Source organism: Pseudorca crassidens, chromosome 2, assembly GCF_039906515.1.
Source record: "Pseudorca crassidens isolate mPseCra1 chromosome 2, mPseCra1.hap1, whole genome shotgun sequence".
NCBI classification, from domain to species: domain Eukaryota; kingdom Metazoa; phylum Chordata; class Mammalia; order Artiodactyla; family Delphinidae; genus Pseudorca; species Pseudorca crassidens.
Genome location: NC_090297.1, coordinates 140171753 through 140194307, shown reverse-complemented (window position 1 = coordinate 140194307; position 22555 = coordinate 140171753). Strand labels below are relative to the sequence as shown.

At 37.5% G+C, this 22555-nt stretch overlaps 1 protein-coding gene across 4 annotated transcripts in view; it reads right to left on the bottom strand.

The window, feature by feature from the left end:
- Window positions 1–22555, bottom strand: part of HMCN1 (hemicentin 1) — a 524815-nt gene that overhangs the window by 388025 nt on the left and 114235 nt on the right. For all 4 annotated transcript variants that reach the window (XR_010941259.1, XM_067728936.1, XM_067728938.1 and 1 more), the window contains exons 3-4: window positions 11031–11189; window positions 10102–10224 (exon numbers count right to left, since the gene is read on the bottom strand). Coding sequence is in view for 3 of the 4 variants with exons in the window: in XM_067728936.1 (XP_067585037.1) it covers window positions 10102–10224; window positions 11031–11189 (282 nt within the window). In the remaining variant the exon portion in view is untranslated. The remainder of the gene's footprint in view (window positions 1–10101; window positions 10225–11030; window positions 11190–22555) is intronic.

The window sequence follows — 22555 nt, the reverse complement described above, 5'->3', positions numbered from 1 at the left end:
TTGCCAGGTTGTTGGTATTTTGCACCAATCAGTTACAAGATTGTCATTTCATTTTCCTCCGCTTTAGTTACTTCCTCTGAAATATCTAGTGAGTTCAACTCTTCCCTTCCCATTGGAAATTCCTTAGTGGAAAAAAATAAAGATGTTTTCTTTATCTTAGAGTCTCAATTCATGTTACAGACAGAAAGATGATCATCTGCTCTGTCTTCCTCTAGAAGAACTCCATGGACCTATTTCTCAGCTCCAGGATACTACTCCCAGCCAATCACCCCTCATCTTACCATGCAGGACACTGCAACTACACATGCTGACCCCAGGAAGACTCCCAGGGGAGTGGGATTTATTCTGCTTGGGGCTTCTTGTAGAGTGCTTATCATGTTATTATTATTACTAGTGTTTTATAGGTCACTGATATGGGTAAATGAAGCCATGTGTACTTTGTTTCCATTTGTTTAGGGAAAAAACCACATAATTTATTGTTCAAAACATTATCTATTGTCCATATGTCTGTGATGATTAAAGGAATGCACTCAGCATAGTGTCTGCAATAAAATAAGCACTCTGTAAGGCTGACCTATATTATTATGACTATAATCAATGTTATTATTATTCCCAAAATAAGGAGTTAAACCCTTTACCTTTAAACGGCTTTACTGCAACGTGAAAATAAGGAAACATGACAAATACAGGGAAATGTAAATGTTTGAGCATCTTACAGTCTTTAGTAGTTCTGAGTCCATTCTCCCTTAGGTATTTATTTGTAAATGTGGGGCTCACTGAGCCCTCCACAGAATAAGGTCATCCAGGACCTACAATCAAAGCAAAACCATAGGTCCTCTCTGGCATCAGAGGACCTCCAGGCTCGCTGATTTCCATTTTCCTGAGACTCTATTCAGCTTATTATACGTATTCCTTATTTTATTTAAGCTTCAGAACAATCCTGTGAGTTAATTAGTATGCCATTTTTTACATGAAGAAACAGTCTCAGAGACGTTATATAAAGTTACATAAAGTTGTCCAACTATTTAAAGACAGAGAAGTCATTCCAACCCCGATCTCCCGATTCTAAAGCCCCATCACAGCGTGCTGCCTTTGGCCATCTCAACACAGATGGACAGTAAATATATATTTCTTTGTTTTAGGAAAAATTATACAAATGTTGGTGGAATGTTTTGACTAACATGTACCACTAAATAAAAACATTTAATATTTATTGGTATGTTCTAAATACAATAACCTTATGAGGTAGGTACCATCATTCTCCCCATTTTCAGATGAGGAAACTGAGACAGAAAAACTACGTGACTTATCTAATGTCACGTGGCTGGGATATGAGCCACAGTCCCAGAGCCTGGAGTCTTTACTGCACCATACTGCTTGTGCTGGATACTTTCATTTTGCCCCTCCAGATCCATTCTCTGCCTTTCTCCATTAGGCTCTGTGTCCAGGGATACTGATCTTTATGGACCGCCTCACTAGGGGCTCCTTGGTCTTGAGGCAGGAGATAGATGGGCCCCAGGCTTAGCAGCTTGTTCCCTGTGGACAGATACTCCAAGATGAAGAGGGGGAGGAGCTAAGCCCTGCCCATAGAGACCACATGTTTCTCATTCTCGAGGTCAAGGAAAACCTTCCCGACTATACATGAGCAGAGAGGCTCCCTGGAGGTCAGAAAGGGAGTGATGTCAACCTACTCATAGGCCTCTTCACTAGAATCCATCTTGGCTAAGAGATGCGCACGCACACGTGGGAGGACCCAGAGATTAACCAAATACAGACTCGGAACCAGACAAAGCAAGATGATTGGCCAAAGGAAACCTGGAAGAAAGGTCCCAAAGGAGTGATTCAAACTACCAAGAGGGTACGACTCTTTCTCTGAGTCCGCCTGTGTGTCTATCCACAGGTATTCTTTTTCCTTCTTACAAACACTTGACTTGTTTCACTACTTTCCGTTTCTTTGCGGAAATTCATTTTCTGCAAAGCTGTACAGGCCAGGGCCTTGTCACTGGTCTAGTGGCTAGGATTCAGCTCTCTCACTGCCACGGCCTGACTTCAATCTCCGGTCGGGAACTGAAATCCTGCTTCAAATCGCTTCAGGCTGAGGGCACCCAAGATCAGTGACCCAGCTTCCAATTAGATTGGGTGAAATGAAAGGGATAAAGAGGAGTTGGGTATTTATTCCCCTGGTTCCATCCTCCAGGGCTGCAGTTTGCCTATCAGAGGTCCTTAGCCTTGATCTCCCTGGGTGCTGGTCCAAGCTCTCTCTCCTCTATTGTTGCTGGACTCTTAGTGCTTCACCATTCCCTGTTGGCTGCCCTTAGGCCTACCCACACCTCGGTAATCTGCTATTCAGTAAACTCTGTTTTGCCCCTGTTGAGCGAGCCATCTGTTTTCTGCCCAGATGATTACTGATATCCTGCTTCTTTAATCATTCTTAGAGAAAAATTCTGGGATGACCTCTCCTCTCTCCTTGCTGTTGTAAGAAAATTGATGGTATATTCCCAGAGCATGTTGACTTTAGCAGCAGTTGGTCTTGCCTAGGAGGGAGGAGAACTTAGAATGGAGATTCCTAATGTCCTGGACTTTTACTACCCTGCCACATATTCAGAGAAAAGTAGACAGCCTTTCAGTGCCTTTCCAGCCACTTATAAGGTAGAGGGTAGTAAATTTAGATCAGATGCCCAAGTCTATTTTTAAGAGATAGAAAGGATGGGGGGAATGGGGTCTGCAGTTTTGCTACTTGAAAACAAACATTAAAAAATAAACATAAAATGTTTTCAAAGGCTTATTATATGCTGGGTACTACTGAAATTTCCCTATTTGCTTAATCTTATGTGGTTGGTATTATATGTATCCTATCTATTAATGAAGAAATTGAAGCACAGAGTAGGTAGATAACTAAGGGTCATGAATCTAGTAAGTGGTGGAGCTAAGGTTCAAATCCAGAGAATCTGGCATTAGATGCCCCCTGTTCACTCCATTGGCCAATGCAGCAGTTAGGACTCTGAGGAACAGAGTGTGTGCCCTGGTCTTCAATGAGACCCACGGTCCTTCTAGAGTGAAGTCTCTGGCTGGTTGAGGAGTTGGGATGGTATCCATCAGCTATTATCACCCTGTAGTGTAATTACATCCCCTTTCCTCCTCTAGGCTCCTTGAAAATGAGGACAGCATCTGTTAGTCTTTGCTTTCCCATGGTGTTTAGTGTGGTGACTAGCATCAAGTAGACCAAACATCTGCTGAACAAATGAATGGGGATGGACTCTCTGATGTGTCACTGTATTGTTAAAACTGCATCCTCTGATGAAAACAAAAGACAAAATCAGAGGCAGGACTCACAGTGGTTGAGGGTGCAGTCTCGGGAGAAAGAATGCATACGCCCCCTATGTTCAGACACTTAGCAGCTAGCAGCAGTTTAACCCTGAGCAAGATGCTTTGCCTCCCTATGCTTCATTTCCCTCATCTGTGAAAAGAGGGTGATGATCATGGTGTCTTCCTTATAGGCTGTGGTAAGGATTAAGTGAAATGAAATGAAATGAAATGAAATGAAGTGAAATAAAATTCAACTCTTGTTGAACGGCGATAACAAGCACACAATCATTCTGATCTGGTATTACTTTCTTAATCACAGGGCAATCACCAAAGAAAGGAAAGAGTCGTGGGAGTCTTTCACGTCTAACAGAGAGTGACAGTCGAGAGGAGTATGCCCGTGCCAAACAGAGTAGCACAGGGAACCACTCCAGAAGAAAGCACTAGGTGTTAAAAAGGAACGCTGGAACTAAAACATCCTACACCAAAGACCTGCAAGTTATATGATAGGATAGTCATTAAGATACATTCTCATGGGACTTCTAAATATCATCATTGATCTCCTTCAAAAACTATAAATTTCTTGACAATTATTTCTTTATTTGATAAAATTTCCTTCTGATATAACATAGCCAGCTAGCCAGCATTACTTAGAAGTGGGAAATAAAACCAATCCACAAGTCTGGGACGTGCAGGGAGAGGTTTTTGGGTGGGTGGGGGGATTGGAAGGGGAGATGTTTGAAGACACGAGTTGGGAGAGGTGGAGAGAAAGGATGGGGAAACTCAGAACAAGTGAATTATCCATTTGATAGTGGATTTTTCTGTGTTAGGTTCTTGGACACAAGAGTATAACATCTGTGGGTAACTCTGAGATTTCAAACTTGGACTTCGCTTAAACCTAGGAAGCATTAATTAGATCATTGACAATCACCCAGTTTACAAAGAAATGAAAGAGTTAGACTGTTTAGTTCCTTTCCATCTTCAAAGGTGAACGGTTTAAGTACATCCTTTAGATGTGTCTTAACTTGTATTTCCAAACTGTAACACCATACAATGATTTACGTGCCTCTGATGTTCAGCCAAATAATTTCTTTACTTTGTTTTCTCTTTTATGTTAAAAAAAAAAAGATGAAAGATACCTAGACCTTCTTTAAAAAAAGAACAGGAAGAAAGAAAAAAACTACAAGTTATCTCAAGAGAGAGTTGATACAAAATATATCCCACTAGGTTAGGAAATTGGTGAACAAGGTTAAGAGAGTAAAAGCATAATACTCTACAGATTCCTTTAGAAACAGTAGATGAAAAATCGCTCTAGTAAAATGAAAGGACTCAGTACGGGCATGGCTTCACTGCAGTTCTTAAATCTATTAAATGTGCAGTTATCATTAAAGCATCTATATTCTCTAGAGTTTAAAATATTTATATAATAGGAGAATCTGGAACAATGAGAAAAGAAAAATGGCTAAATTATCTGCTAAAAATTTTGCAAATCCAATTTTAACACTGTCACTCTGCTTTTTGTTAACAAAAGCTTTTACTTTGGTGGCTTTAAAGCACATATTGGCTCATACAATTCCAGTAACCCCTCACAGTATCTTTTTTCACACACATCAAAAAAGAACCATTGGGCTTCCCTGGTGGCGCAGTGGTTGAGAATCTGCCTGCCAATGCAGGGGACGCGGGTTCGAGCCCTGGTCTGGGAAGATCCCACATGCCGCGGAGCAACTAGGCCCGTGAGCCACAACTACTGAGCCTGCGCGTCTGGAGCCTGTGCTCCTCAACAAGAGAGGCCACGATAGTGAGAGGCCCGTGCACCGCGATGAAGAGTGGCCCCCGCTCGCCGCAACTAGAGAAAGCCCGTGTGCAGCAATGAAGACCCAACACAGCCAAAAATAAATAAATTAAATAAATAAAATTTAAAAAGAAAATGTACTTGAAATTTAATTTCATCTATTAATAGCCAATAAAAAATTTAAAAAAAAAAAAAAAAAAAGAACCATCGCTCCAGCCTTTTCCTAGACTCTTCCACTCAAATTTACTTCCCAGCAACCGACAACTAGCCACCTGGTTTCTGACAAACACAGTGGCACAATTTCCCCACTTTGAAAGCAAAATAACAACATTATGAGGATTGTAACAATACCAGTTAACATTTATGGGGCACTTACCCTGTATCAGACCTGTGTAGAACATTTTACATGCATTATCTCATTTAATCTTATAACAACTTCCTGAAGTATATAATTCTATTATCCTCATTTTACAAAAAAGGAAACTGGGACTTTACAGAGACCATGTCACAAAGAAATATAGAATTCTTATCAGTTGGAATACATTTATCTTTAGGTAACTTAATACTCAACTCTAACTGGCTTAAACAAAAAGATCACTTCCCTGATTCAGAGGCTTAGAGGTAGGATGGTCTGAGTGTTGACTTAAGCCAAAGGCTCTGGATTTTCTTAGCTCTTTCCTCCCCCTTGTATTTGTTTCATCCTCAGACTTGTATGAAGATGCCTGTACCAAATCTGGAATTCACATCCATGCAGGACAATATCTAGAAGACAACTTTTCCAAGATACCCTTAGCTAAATTTCCCTGCATCTCAGTGGCACAAAGTATATGAGATGACCTTTCCTGAACAACCTGGAAGGCGGATTGGAAATGCTATGGTTGACATATGAATTAAAGCCCGTCCCTGTTGGCATCAAACTTCAGCTTATAAAAATGGACGATTTTAGCAATGCTTTTTGCTAGCCCTTTTCTGCCTAGCTAAAGTTAAAGATCAAAATATCAGTTGATGATCTGGGAGAAAAACACTATTAAGATTCCAGGGGGTTAAATTTATGTTATATACATATATCTATAAAATTTTCTGTAATTCACACCAAATTTTTTAAATTGTTCCTATAAATTACTTGGTAATTATCAGAATTATTAGGACTATAAAAAATATGCATTACCCCATTTCTTAATAAGTAAGCCTGTACCTCTGTAGGGCTCATATTCTCCATTTAAGACAACAGTATTTTCTTTTCTTTTTTTTTTAAAGATTTTTTTTTGATGTGGACCATTTTCCTTTTCAAGTCTTTATTGAATTTGTTACAATACTGCTTCTGTTTGTTTTTTTTAATTAATTTATTTTTATTATTTATTTTTTTATTTTTGGCTGCATTGGGTCTTTGTTACTGTGCGCGGGCTTTCTCTAGTTGTGGCGAGCAGGGGCTACTCTTCGTTGCAGTGCACGGGCTTCTCGTTGTGGTGGCTTCTCTTGTTGCAAATCATGGGCTCTAGGTGTGCAGGCTTCAGTAGGTGTGGCGCATGGGTTTAATTGCTCCGCAGCATGTGGGATCTTCCCGAACCAGGGCTCGAACCCGTGTACCTTGCATTGGCAGGCAGATTCTTAACCACTGGACCACCAGGGAAGTCCTAACAACAGTATTTTCAAGTTTGCATAAATCAATTTTCTCTGAGTATATGAATATAGAGTTACATTTATGGGACAGACGAGGTTATATTCTAGCTCTATGGCCCAACTCCTAAAAAAGCCCTATGGTTCCCCCTAAAAGTTTACCCAGTTTGTTTTGAGACTTCCAAGTTATGCCTGACTGCTCACAGCAGGTTCAAGCAACTGTTCTTTCGAATGCTCTAGGTGCTGACCACGGCCATGTCTCTTCTCACCTCTTCTCTAGTACCTTCTGCTGAGAACCACCCTGTCTACTGGGTATCCTCTGCTGGCAGCAATGTCCCATCTGTCTACATTGAACACCACTGCCACTTCTCCCAAAAGCCTCACAACCCCCTAAGCAGATGGTATCCCCATTGATACAAGAGAGAATGTTGCTTTTCCTCACTTATGCCCTACTTTGTGCTGATGATACTGACTGTACCCCAGAGTCTTACATAATTCCAGGTTAAAAAGCAACTCCAAATAGTGGCCTTTTTTTTTTTTATTGGAGTAAAATTGCTTTACAATGTTGTGTTAGTTTCTGCTGTACAATGAAGTGAATCAGCTATATGTATACCTGTATCGCCTTCCTCTTGGACCTCCCTCCCCTCCATCCCACCAATCTAGGCCATCACAGAGCACTGAGCCGAGCCCATGTGCCATACAGCAGGTTCTCACTAGCTATCTATTTTACACATGGTAGTGTATTTATGTCAAACCTAATCTTCCAATTCGTCCCATCCTCTCCTTCCCCACCGTGTCCACATGTCCATTCTCTACATCTACGTCTTGATTCCTGCCCTACAAGTAGGTTCATCTGTACTATTTTTCTAGATTCCAATATATGTGTTAATGTATGATATTTGTTTTTCTCTTTCTGACTTACTTCACTCTGTATGACACTCTCTAGGTCCATCCACATCACTACAAATGACCCAATTTTGTTCCTTTTTATGGCTGAGTAATATTCCATTGTATATATGTACCACATCTTCTTTATCCATTTATCTATTGTTGGACATTTAAGTTATTTCCATGTCCTGGCTATTGTAAATAGTGCTGCAATAAACATTGTGGTACATGTGTCTTTTTTGAATTACAGTTTTCTCAGGGTATATGCCCAATAGGGGGATTGCTGGGTCATATGCAGTTCTATTTTTAGTTTTTTAAGGAACCTCCATACTGTTCTCCATAGTGGCTGTACCAATTTACATTCCCACCAACAGTGCCAGAGGGTTCCCTTTTCTCCACACCCTCTCCAGCATTTATTGTTTGTATTTTTTTGACGATGTCCATTCTGGCCAGTGTGAGGTCATTAGGGTCAAGCACAGTGTATGGGATGGGACAAGAAACCCAGTTCCTGAGACGGTCCTGCACTCTTCTCCAACTCTCCTCTTCCCAGGCTCCCAAATTCTCATGCAGATGTTTATTCAAATAACTGCTAAGGGCTCAGTAGTTGAGTAGTTGTCAGACCTGCCCAGGCATTTCTGGATCACTACAGTGGACACAATATGGACTCAAGCCACATATCACTCTAAGGCTGTTTCTTGCAAGAAGAAAAAACATTTGGACTAAAGTAACCTCCCAGGTTTGTATATCACATATTAATAAAAAATATTTTTGCTAAAATGTTTATTCTAGAAATACGCAACGTCCTATTAGTTCCACCATGATGTAATAGGAACTCTTTAGTTATAAAAGGACTACTGAACCACTTCTTTCAAGACAAGGAAGTTTGTCATGAAATTCATAGAACCTGTATATTGACTATATTCCCTGTGCTGTCCATTATATCCTTAAAACTTATATTTTTTATACTTAGTAGTTTGTACCTTTTAAACCCCTTCATCTATTTTGCCCCCTCCCCCACCCATTCCCCTCTGGTAACTAATAATTTGTTCTCTGTATCTGTGAGTCTATTTCTGTTTTGTTACATCTGTTTGTTTTATTTTTTTTAGATTCCACATATAAGTGAAAATACACAGTATTTGTTTTTCTCTGTCTTATTTTACTAAGCATAACACTCTCCAGGTTTTATATATATGTATACATATATTTATACATATATATATAAAATCCTGTCCTACAAAGAGAAACCCATATTTTTAGCTCACATCAGAGACTTAAATATTTACCACATATTAGATCACAAAAAAAGAGGAAAAAAAGGGCTTCCCTGGTGGCGCAGTGGTTGAGAGTACGCCTACCAATGCAGGGGACACGGGTTCGTGCCCCGGTCTGGGAAGATCCCACATGCCACGGAGCGGCTGGGCCTGTGAGCCATGGCCGCTGAGCCTGCGTGTCCGGAGCCTGTGCTCCACAACGGGAGAGGCCACAACAGTGAGAGGCCCGTGTACCGCCAAGAAAAAAAAAAAAAAGAAAGAGGAAAAAAGAAAACATACACACACAAACATATATCTACATATATGTGCCTATATATATATATATGTGTGTGTGTGTTAAGTATCTGTGAATATATATATATATATATATACAGTCAATCATGCTTGTTATCTTTCAACCAATAGTTGAAAAATTGTTCGTTAAGAAAAATTTTAAATAATACTAATTGCAGTAATGACAAACAAAAAACTGTAGAATTTTTCGATACACTGACCACATCAAATCAAATGTGAATTATACCCACGTAAAATTTTATCTTTGTTCTGGCATGTTCCTAGAAACTTAAGTGGGAGCCAAATAAATAAGTAAACAATATTTTATCATCACAAGTAAGGTCAAGGAAAGGTAACAAAAAGAAAGAAATAATCATGACAGTTAAATATATCTCAAACACTTCTTTAGAAAGTACCAAGATTTTCTTAGCATATAAGTTATAGATTTTATTATCATAAAAATTTTTAGATAAGTATACAGTTACTGAGTTATAGTTTCTTACTTTTAATCTTAGAGCTCAAACTTCATTAGAATTTGGCTTAATAACTCACTTTTTTATATTCTACTTCAGTAAACGAATGTAAAATGAGTCAAGTAAAAGTCAAATCAAGCCTCATTTTACCAGCTATCCAAAAGCTGTACATCAGAAATACAAACTGACCTTACTAAACAACAACAACTACAAAAGTTTTCAAGTTCCACTAAATGAATTTTAAATAAATGTATGCTTAAATCTAAATAATTTATCAGTATAGCATAATACAGTCTAGAAATTAATACCAGATAAATCTATGTTTCTCCACATTGTTTTAATGACTTTATCGACCTGTGGGGAATGGGGGAAAATGTTTTTTTGTTTGAATTGTTTTTGAAATCAAAACTGACACAATTAGGTTTGCCTAACTGATGCTGGTAAGGTAGCTGGTAATAAAGTAGACCCACTTTATTAAACTGACCTCATTAACTTGTTTTTTGTCCAGATGGAACACTTGACCAGAACTTGTAGAGGCAATTTCTTCATAGACTCTATATCCAATATGGCCCCTGTCATCACAATCTCCAGTGAGCACAAATACCACCTATGATTTTTGAAAAAAGAAGATAGTTTAAAGGGTTCTCAGAAACCAATATATACTTATTGAGCACTTACTATGTATTTACATACTACCAAGCAAGTGGAAGATATATAGATATAGATATGCATTCTACTGGTTCTAAGCCTGAACTCAAGAGGCCTTGGGTATTTCCACTTGCTCTCTAGTGTTTCTGCATTGGTCATGAGAAGAACATGCCTAAACTAGCTTCCTGGTCTCAGAAAGTGGCTGAGAAACCTGAAAGGCAGAGCCAAGTCATCCCAAGATCACCTAGATAAGCCAAACCCAAACTATGCCCAGATACACAAGTGAGCAAGCATAGTCTAGCAAAACTGAAACCTGCAAACATGTGAGAAATAAATGATTATTGTTTTAAGTCATTGAGAGAACACCTTGTTATGCAGCAATAGCTAACTGATACAATGAGTAACTGACTCAGACAAGATTCCACACAGGAGGCGATATTTGAAATACAGGCCTTTTCTGTCAGGGCTATGTTTTTGTCAGTTATAAGGATAAGATGGTAACAAGCATCTTAATTAAACTCTAATCATTTCTTCTCCATATTATGAAACAAGGCATTCATATGCTATATACAAATATCACATATCCATTTAACATGTTTAGATTAAATGACACATACATATTGGAGTCCATATATATGGATCAATAGTTGTAATTATTGACATCTGTCACACATAGTATAGTCAGGGAGGGGAGGCAATCTCTTGTATTTCTTACAGCTGTGTTCAGATGGAAAATTCAGTGGTGGGGAGTTGATTCCTACTCACTTGTGACTGTTTCTGTTGGATAAGCTGCAGCACCTCATGAGTGAGCCGATAATCCTTGGACCGTGCATCAGTGAAAACATAGATGAAAGAACCAGGAAGAGAAATCTCCAAGGCAATTTTTATAGCTCCAATACTCATTTCTGGACAATCGCCACCACCCTGTTGAGGAGCAGTGAGAAAAAAGTCAATTATTTCATTAGCAGAAAAGAGATACCTTAGTTATTACAAGTTGCTGTAGGAGCTCTAGAACTGAGCAGTTGTCTTCACTTTTATTTTCTGTCAGTTTGCCACTGGATTAACCACTTTGGTTACAAGGAGATGGAAAAGATATAAAATGATGCAGTGTTAGAAAAACCTGTACTTATGCATAAATTAAAAATTCACCCATATGATCCTACAATCCCACTCCTAGGCACATATCCGAAGAAAACCATAATTCAAAATGATACATGCACCCCGATGTTCACTGCACCACTATTTACAATAGCCAAGACATGGAAGCAACCTAAATGTCCATCGACAGATGAATGGATAAAGAAGACGTGGTGTGTATGTATATACAATGGAATATTAACCGTAAAAAAGAATGAAATAATGCCATTTGCAGCGACATGGATCGAACTCGAGATTATCTAAGTGAAGATTATCTAACTCGAGATTATCTAAGTACACTTTGCTGTACACCTGAAACTAACATGACATTGTAAATCAACTGTATTTCAATAAAAATAAGTAAATAAACTAAACTTAAAAGAGTCAGGAAAAGAAAAAAAATAATAAAAATTCACCAAAAATACAGAAAATAGAAATTGTTATATGCTTTTTAACTTGATTGACTCCCACTCTCATACATGACTATTTTATACATCCCCTCTTTTCTTATCCCTTCTCACTCTTATTTGATGACTTTTCTTCTATTGTACTGAGAAGATAGAAGCAATCAGAAGAGAACTTTCGTAAACTCCCGCACCGATACCTATTAACGTCCAGCAACAGCAGGCACATGCCCCGCCTTCATGGTGAAGGAATCATTTACACCCACAGCTTAGGCTAACTTCTCACCTGGGCCTAGTCAAGGACATGGCTCCTATGGCTGTCCCTTCTCCCCACTCCATTGTCAAACATTCTGTCTTCACTGGATCATTCCCACCAGCAAACAAACACACTGGTTCATCTCCCATACCCAAGTTTCTGCCCAAATGTGACTTATCAGAGAAGCCTTCCGTGACCACTTTATATAAAATACACTCCCTCTGTCACTCTTTTCACTCTGCTTCATTATTACTATTAACACATGATCTCTGTGTTTTATTTTCTACTCAATTAGGCTCAATATACCTTCCTAAACAAAAATAGCCCTCACCGTAAGAGGAATTCTTGTCACACTTATTTCCTTCCAACACATGTGAACTGACAGATAAAACTGTAAGCATGCTGTAATTACCATTTTATACATTATATTTTAAATTTAGAGCTATATCCTGCTTATGTTATCATGTCATCAATGTTCTTCAAAATCACAGGTTTCAGTGATTGTATAATATTCTGTCTATATCCCATAATTTAGTCAGGCATTTCTCTATTGTTAAATATTAATTCTCTTTCAAATTTTCCTGTTATAAATAAATACAAATCTATTATAAATATGCTTATATTTATAATATACATAATATAGTATTTTTTTTCTCATTAGCAGATGTCAATAACTACAGGGTCAAGGAAATGGACTTTCAACCAATATGTTTTGAGCAATGAATAACTGCTAAACACCCTGCAAGGATTTAGGTACGCAAAGACGAATAAGCCAAAGTATATTGTCCTTAAGGAACTCATGCCTAGAAAAGACAATCAAATAAAAAAGCAGGGCAGCTTGGGATCCTGGGGGGCCTCGTGGTTCCACAGTCCACTAGAACCCAGTGAGTAAGAGCTCTTTCTCAAAAAGAAAATAATTACTTGATGAAAGGGATACGGTTTTACCTTTAAACTCTGAAGATTCTACTTGATTATCCTATTGGGGTTTTCCCTAGGCTCCAAACAATCTCTGATTCTGATACAGATACCCTGAGCACCACAGGATCTAATCAGGGTCATGAGAACCAAGCACTAGAATTGTTTACACTTTAGCCTGGACCACCTGAAGAATCTTTTCTTGCACTGGATGCCACTCAGTACTTACAGCCTTTAAACATCATTTATTCAATGAGTTGGAACTGAGCACCAACTGTTACAAATTACTTCTAAAACTGAGACACCCATTAAATATTATGCCACTTTCTTAATAGTAGAGGGCTGGACACTGCAGTAACTTTCGAGAAGATAACAGTTATCGACTCCCAGAAATTTTATTGAGTTAGCAGTTCCTTCTATTTTTTCAGTAAATATCTCCTATCCTCTTTTACTTATGTGCATTTTCACAGGATCTAGCTTAACAGATAATACTGTTCTCAAAAACTTGTATACTTGTATCCTCAGACTGTACTTATCTCCCAAATTCCAATTTTCTATTTACAAGTGCTTGTTAGACACCTACTCCTAGACGTCTTACAGGTGTCTACAATTCAGTGCATGTACTATGGAACTCACTGTATTTTCCCCAACCATATCTTCCCTATTTTTGTTAATGGTACCATCTGCCTAGATGTTCAGTTCAAAACCTGAGGCATTTTTGACTCCTCCCTCTTTCTTCACCTAATCAGTGGTCAAACCATTTTCCTTCTACACCCATCATGAATCTGTTCCCTCCCTTCCTCTTTACTTCCTACAATTCACTCTTCTTATCATTAATTTTATTATAAGTATAGCCTCCTATCTAATCTGCTCTTCCTACCACCAAACTTTATATTTCCTGAAGTAAAGAGCTGTCTATATCACGTTCCTAGTTAAAATCTTTCACTAACCGCTGTGTTGGATCAAATTATCTTTCTGGCTTTCTATCTCCTGATGCTCCCTCTTCAAAAATTGCTTCCTTGGTAATTAGACTTACCTTGGTGATCATTGTGAAATGTACAGAAATGTTGAATTAGTATGTTGTGTAACAGGAACTGTGTTGTAGGTCAATAATACTTCGAAAACAAACTCACAGAAAAAGAAATCAGATTTTGGTTACCAGAGGCAAGGGGAAGGGGAATTAGCTGAAGGCAGTCAAAAGGTACAAACTTGCAGTTAAAAGTAAGAGAAGTACTAGGGATGCAATGTACTACATGATAAATATAATGAACACTGCTGTGTGTTATATATGAAGGTGGTTAAGAGAGTAAACTTTAAGAGTTCTCATCACAGGGGAAAATTTTTATTCTATTTCTTTGGTTTTATATCTATATCGGATGATGACTGCTTACTAAACTTATTGCAATAATCATTTCATGATGTATGTAAGTCAAATCATCATGCTGTACACCTTAAACTTAATACAGTGATGTATGTCAATTATATCTCAATAAACTCGAAGAAAAAAATTGCTTCCTTTAATCTGAGGCTATTTCCTGTTCTTTAACTATGCCCCTTGCTTCACATCTTAATTCCTTTAGTACTTTCATTCAAGTAATCTTTCTACTGCTGCATCTCCACCATCAAACATTCCTTACCGATGTGTGCATGTCTAAAATCTCCCATTTTCTATAAGCTATTTGATGGCAGGAACTGTGTGCTAAGTCCTTGAGAACTCAGTTCATAGCATTTGCTGACATACAGTAATTATTGAGTAAATATTTGTCAAATTGAATTATTTTCCTTCCAAGGTTGAGACAATATGCCTTCCCCTCTTTTAAAATGTTCTCTTTTCTCCCATTCAGATATACTTCCTCACTCTTCAGATGTACTCTAATTTGCTTTATTCTTTAATAATGAAACATATTTTCCTTGGCATAACAGTTATTTGGAGGGATTACCGTGTGCAGCAAATGCCCCTGAGTGAGCATTTGTGGGCTAGGAAAGTGGGAAATAGCTACTGGGCACATTGGTAACTTTAGTATGTTGGATAGGAATAATTGTTACTTGTAGCCAACTCTGCATATCTGTAATGAATACTCTGGACTGCTCAAAAATGTATTAGATTCCTACTGTATTTTCAGAAGCTTAAGCAAAAAAACAATTTCTCACCTGCACTTGACATTGTGCACCTGAGTGGAATCACAATATAAGTTATCCATTCCACAGCGTTTGTTAAATGGCCAAGTACACAATAATCCTCTGTGGTAAATAACTCTCTGGAGAGATGAATTGCTTTTTGCTCATTGTCACCTAGTAGCAAGGGGCTAGGAGAAGTCACCTGTCTGTGGGCCAAAAATCAGAACAGCTAAGTCATCTTCAGAGATACTTGTTAGGAATGGCAAGAATGATAAATCTTGTCCAGTTACTGAGTGGAGAACAATCTTTGAGCCACTTGACTCGCATTCAAATTTACTCTAAGAGAACCTCGGGATGCTCATCCCTCCACATCATCCAGGAGTAGACTCTAAAGACCACTAGAATCCTTGGAAGTTTGCCTCATTGTACATGTAGGTTCTTGAGAAGAAAAATAAGTTTCTTTTTTCCAAAAGAAGTTAACATATAATGTTATAGCCTTATAAAGGTCCCTCTCTGATACTTGAGTTTAATTTTCTAATCATTTTAAATCATAAATAACCATTAAAATGATCTATAAAGGGAAGACTTCAGATATGTGCTATCTACTGTAGTAGCCACTAACTAGCCCTATGTGGCTACAGAACACTTGAAACTGAGGAAATGAATGTTTTTATTTTAAAATTGAAAACTGAAGTACTGATTTTTATCCTGATGACATGTTAAACTGATAATATTTTAGATATAATGGGTTAGATTATTTAAATTAATTTCAACTGTTTTTTAAGATTACATATGTGGCTCACATTCTTTTATTGGACAGCACTGCTTTAGAATGATATGTTTGGTTTAGTTATGCAGGCTTCATTCTAGACTATTATTTGTAAAGCTGTTGATTTGATTTAAAAGTCTTCCGTGAACTTTGCTTCCTGGAAGAAGTTATTAGAAACAAAATTTCAAGTTGTTTTCATTTACTAAGGTTTAGGAATCAAGCTAAAATCTACTCCAAAAATCTATAAATCACTTACTTTGTTTAAACATACACACACACACACAAAGTTTATAAATAAAGTTTTTATATATTTACATAAACATATAAAATATCTTAGAAACTTAACTCACAGGTTGGCTAACAGTGTTTCCCAAATCATTAACTGATCTTCTGATCATTAAACTTAGCTAAAAGGTAAATTTGTCAGAACAGGACTGAGAACCATTGTCAAAATGTCCATGCTTATAAATAAGCCTAACAAAGTCGGATACTTTAGGTTAATTTGGGTCAAACTCATGTACAGATTATAAAATTAGTGCAATGGGATTGTGACTGAAATTATAAAAACAAACTGTTTTAAGTTTTTAGTTCCAAACTTAAAAAAAAAAAAGTAGTCCGTTAAAAGTCTTAACATTTTCTGTTTTGACCTGAATACCAAATGGAAAAGTAAAATAATATTCTATAAAACACCTACGATGAAGAAATTTAGAATAAATGAACGTGAATCTATGAAAAGTCTCATTTATTTAACTGATACTTTGTTGGTGATGACACTCTACTTGTATTAACTCAATGGATATCAATTGTGCACCAAGCACTGAGACGGTATTGTCACACATGCTCCGCTATTTACACTTTACATCAATTGATGGGGGAGGTATCATTTTTAGCATATTTTATTGACAGAGCACTAAATCTTGAAAACCCCTTTCCCAGGATCACACAACCAGTATGTGAAAGAGCAGGGATTAGGAACTCAATTCTGCCTGGCGTCACGCAAACAGCAGTGTGGCATTTTATTCCCTCATCTACTTCTGTGGCTGCAAGCAGCTTGTCAGGGACACTGTAAAAGCAGCAGAAGAAAGATTCTCCTTCTTCTGGATGCCCACGGAATATTGTTCATTCTATTATAGCATTCGCTGACTTGTACGTATAACTTATCTGCTTCCTCCCACTAGATCATTGTTCCTTGGGGAACTTAGTAAGTGTTCCATTGTTGTTTGATGAATGAATGGGTAAATGAATGAATAGTGGGTAAATGGGTAAATGAGACTGTGCAAAGCAATCCTGACACAATCTAGACACACTTGCTGTATTAAGTCTTAGCTTTGCTCAAGCCTAGACCATCTCATTTCAAGTAGTAAAATTCCAGAGCTAAGTCTCCTGAAAATACAAGTGCCAAAAGTTGTTCTTTAAGTAAGCAATACATATATGAATATATATATGTGTGTGTGTGTGTGTGTGTGTGCGCATGTGAGTGTATATATATAAAACTAACTCCCCCCATGTCTCCCCTCTCCCCCTCCTCCCTCTTCTTCCCTCTTATCTCTCTCTCTCTTTCTCCCTCCCCACCTCCCTCCCCCCACCCCGCATCATGAGGTCAATTTTTATATTTAACAGAAAACAAACACAGCAATGTATATGCATCTCCCGAAACCACATCAACCTGCACAGATACATGAAAATGAAAGCTGTGAGGGAGATAAAGTTGCATAATGCATTGAATTGCATAATTCCCTAAAGGTATATAAGAAGGGCCTGACTTTGTTAACTTAGAGTTTTTATTTGAATTCTGAAATATAACTAATTTGTATCAGTAGTTTCATTCATCATTTTGTCTTTATAATTCTACTGATTGTGACAACTTACCAAGTTGCCAAAGACACTTCAGATAGAAAAAAATGGTAACCTCAGAATTACAGTGATAATTATGTTCAGAAAATAAATTCCTGTCAACAAGATTAAATAAGAATGAACAGAAATGCTATCAGTCAAGGGAGTAATAAAACAGATTACCATGCTGTCTTTTCTAAATACAAGACAGTGTGGGAGCGGTACTGGAAGAAACTGAACCTTTAAACCCTGAGAGGAGCTGGAGAAAAATGAGGTCTCTGTCCAAAACCTGATGGGAAAACACTCATCAAACAAGAGATCAGAGAAGGAAGAAGGCTAATCTCAAGGCAGGCCCTTGCCATGCCTTATTATTTCTTCCAACCCATTTCAATTCTTCTATTCTCATCAGCCATTTTCAATGAATTAGTGTTTATACCAGTTGTTTTCCAGTTACGCCTAACTCTAAGCCATCAAAAAATGAAACATTGTTGGTAGGCTCATGCCTGAGTCCAAAAGAACGTCTATTGGCGTTACAATATTTACCCTTATTCTAACATGACTACAACCTACTAAGCCTAGTTTCAGAGTCAAACTGTATTTTCCTTTCACATGGAACACCCATTGTTTCGGATGTCTTATTTGCATCATTTTCCCTTTACATATAAAATTTAGAAATGAAACTCAGTTGCAAGCTGAACAAAAGTTTACAACCCTCAGTTCTCTTTCTAAAAATACAGCTGTGCGATTCTATAACCCAGAAAACAGAATGTACATGTGGAAACCATTAAATTACATTGAATTTAATTAAAAGTTGCTCCCAATCAAGTATAAAGTAAATCAAAATGACTGTAGAATCCTAATGCATCAGTGACATTTGGTATTCATCACTTGTAGAAAATACAGCAGGGATGTACTGAGGGACAGAATATTTCAGAGTCCAAACTTCAAATCTCCATAATCAAAAAAAGAAAAGGATGCATCCCAGGCAGTCCACCATGCTGCCCTTTACTAGTCTGAAGAAGGTGGAATACAAATCAAGGCATCAAAGAACTGCTGATCTCGATCCCAGGAACATTAAAGGTTAACAATGACAACCCTTTCCAGGCTTTCAGGTTATCACCTGTCAGTAGTAGGAGTCTAACGCTTCAGAAATTTGATCTTTCCAGTTACTGGAACTTATTTTATGTTGAGCCTTACGAGGATTATTCAGTTCACTTCCATTTAAATAATCATAAAGAAGAGACTATGTACCAGACGCTCAATATCTTGATTCATAAATCAGAAAATAATGTGCCTTTATACCTTAAAATATTTCAAAAGCTTCATAATTTACATGAATTATAATAGACCATGGTCCTTTCAAGAGGGAAACAGCGTGGAAGCAACCAAGCAGTAACAAAAACACCACCGAATACCTTCTCGTGATCAGGAGACATATAGAAGTGTGCAGGGTTAACTCTAGGCAAAAATGGGAAACTGCAAAATGATATCTTGGAATTCTCAGTATCCACTTCAGTAATTCTCCTCTTCTCTGCTACTTAGAGAATTCCCTCCTCCTTCAAGGATTCTGTACCTTTTTATTGGGACCTTTTCTTTTCCCATCAAATTAAGACACTGCCTTGGTCTCTGGTTGGAAAGGACTCCTGGTCTCCAAATGTCTCTTTGAGAGAGATTCAAATGTCTCTCTTGTTTGCTCAGTGAGAAGGAGCCAGAAGAGGGCAGGGGCATGGTCTAAGGAGGCCCTTGTAGCCAATCATCATTTGCTTATTCAAGGACTAGGCATTCACCCTGCTTGCACTTCCTCTGGGAAGGCTTTCTTTCTCCCTGTCTTCTCTCTGCTATGACCCTTCTCTACCTTTCCTCTGTACTACCTCAGACTCTACCTGCCCACTTTCTCTTCCTTTCTGTTCCAACATTCACGTATGGAATTTACATGCTTTCCAGCACATTTGGCATAATCTTTGTTACTAATTGAAGAAGCTGTAATGTTGTGATTCTTTTTATTTAAAGTGATAAAAATATATTTATATTATGTAGGTTATAATAGGTCTTGATGAAAAAAATTAACAATGTATTTTTACTAATAAAATCATTATAATTTGTGAATGTTACATTTATATAGAAGTTGGAGATAGATAAGTTTTTTTGTTTGTTTTTTTTTTTAGAACAAGTAAGTAGTCATTAAACAAAATTGGTGAACTAAGATCTAGGTCATCTCAAAGGAGGAGACTAATATATAGAGAGAGTAGATAAATGAGGAGTTTTTAAAATCAACATGAATATAGAAGAATGGAGACCCGGTTTAAAGTTTGCATAAGGAAACCTGAGGGACTTAGCTGGTGACTGGACCAGTATTCAATAATGGGATATTCCTGCCCAAGAAAGCCTGTATCAGCCTTGAACATCAACAGAGGCTCCCAGATATTGCTCCACAGGAGCCCCAGGTATCATGTGCTGAGGAAGGCCAGTGCTATCAAATCTCTAACTGATGCCAGTTCATGCCTGGGGTACTGATAAGTTTCTGGAAGGGATCCGAACATCTGAAGGGATAACTGAACAAATACTACTCAAAGTCAATACCAAAACCAAGACTCTACTAGTCTTCTTGAGACTTTTTCAAGGCCTAAGAAGAAAAAAAGATGGCTTCTTGAGAACTGCTTCAGATCAATTTGGATTGAGAAGAAACTCTTTAATTTCCCTTAAAGAAACTCTTTAATTTTCCATTTTGTTGAAAGTGAGGTTTATAGGTTTTTTCTAGGAGTCATGGCTTTAGATCAAGAAATATTCTCCCAAGAAAAACATTTTGACCTCCATCCTCACCATCACCTAAAACCTGACAAAATCAGGTATAGTACTTATTGCGGGGAACAGAGCAATCCCTTGATTGACTTAATACCATGAATGGAATAAATCCAGGCATCATAGGTCAAAAAGGAGTCCTCTTCCTAAATGTTATTCTGTCACATATATTTGCAATATTTACTCCACAATGACTTATGTACGTACCCTTAAGAACATCCCCACACATCCACACTTTGAAAAGAAAATCAAGAAATGTCCCATCATAATCCACACCCACCCCATTCTAAATGCCTATGTATTCTGCTTTGAAAAAGCAATGCAACGGTCAGAATACCCTTCTATACTCTTTGTCCTTCGAAGTGCACACAAAAGGTCATTAAGAAATCAGCCAACTATTTGCTTCTGGATAGGGATACCAGGATGGATAGCTAGAAAGGAGTCAATCATTCCCAGTGCCCTCCAGTTACTTATCTTAGTCCCCATCCCTCACTTCCTGGGGATATAGGATTGTTTGTCCCTCTAGTAGAAAACTCCAGCAGCAAACTAAAGTTTGAATAGATGCTTCATTCAGGTACCAAGAAATTTCAACAATAAAAATAATCGAAACCGCCTACAAATACAACTGCAGTATAAACACTACCTTTCAATCTCTTAAAATACATCTTGTTCTCGTGTCTCTCCAAGGTGACTGTGAGGTTACACTTAAATAAGCTTAGCGCGCTAAGTAGCAAGAACACATGCTGAGCAAAGGGAGTCATTTTCAATGTACAGTTATCATTCTCATTAGCCGCTCAGTAACTTTAGGTGAGCTGATAACCCAAAGTGACTGGAGGTAGAAGAGGAAGTCGAAATCTTTAAGAAATAAATTTGTTTCGTTGAGGATGAGACCAGCCCTAGACCTACATCTGTCTTTAATTCTCTACTTTCCTACTTTGAAGTAAAATACAAAGAGAAATTATATAAATAAACGTTAATTTGATTAGCTTAATAAGGTTACTTAAACCACTCTTTAGAAGAAAAGTAGCCAAGTGAAAAAGGACACTGGCTTTGACATTAAATACCTCCACTTTTGAGACTAGCCTTGCTCCTTGCCAGTTCGGTGACCTGAGGAAGATGTTACCTAAGCTCTCAAAGCTTGAGTCTCCTCATTTGCAAAAAGGAAGATTAATATTTGTGTAGGTTTGAAATGAGAGGATGACTTTAAAATACATGCAAAATCTTTCACAAGGCACAAGTTCCATAGTTGTTCATTTATGGTATAATTATTTGGTGATTATTTCTGCTAAAAGAACCTCGGAGTACTAGAGATAGTAGTAGTAATAGCAGTAACAATAGCTAACATCTATCAAGTCCTTATTTTGGGTCAGATGCTGGTTCTACTATTCTTGTAGCTTTCACACGTATTATGAGTTGTATGTATTGGACTCTATCTCACTTTCTTCCCTAAATTAAATACATGCCATTCCTCCTGTAAAAGTGTGTATATGTATATGCTGATATATATGCATTTGTAAGTTAAATGCATATTTGTAAGTCAAATGCATATTAAGAAAACTTAAATGGAAATGAAAACTGCTTTCTTCAGTTGAATCATGTCCAATACCAAACATGAAAATCACATCTCTTATAGCTCTACATTATATTTATCCTAACATATAATCCTTTCCCTTTTCTTGTTCTAGTCAATTTTACTTTCTTAATTTTTTTGGTTATATATCAGTTTTGTTTTTTAAATTCATATAGAAGACTTCTATAAATATAGAAATAAAAAGGACACTTTTGCACAGTAGCATGATTTAGAATACTTGAAATTAAATAAAATGTATACTGAATTGATATCATAAATCAACATTATCCTCTGTTTTAACAGTCTTTGCCTATCTGGCCACAGTTTTTCATATTCTCTGTTGGCAGTTAATTCTAACATCAACTGTTCTTATACTACAGCAGAACATTTTTTCCCCTTAACATCAGTTTGCCTATTTATTCTCCTGTTTCAGTTAAAGAATGACAATAATTGGATCTTACCCTAATCTTCATAACTCTATCTTGTTGC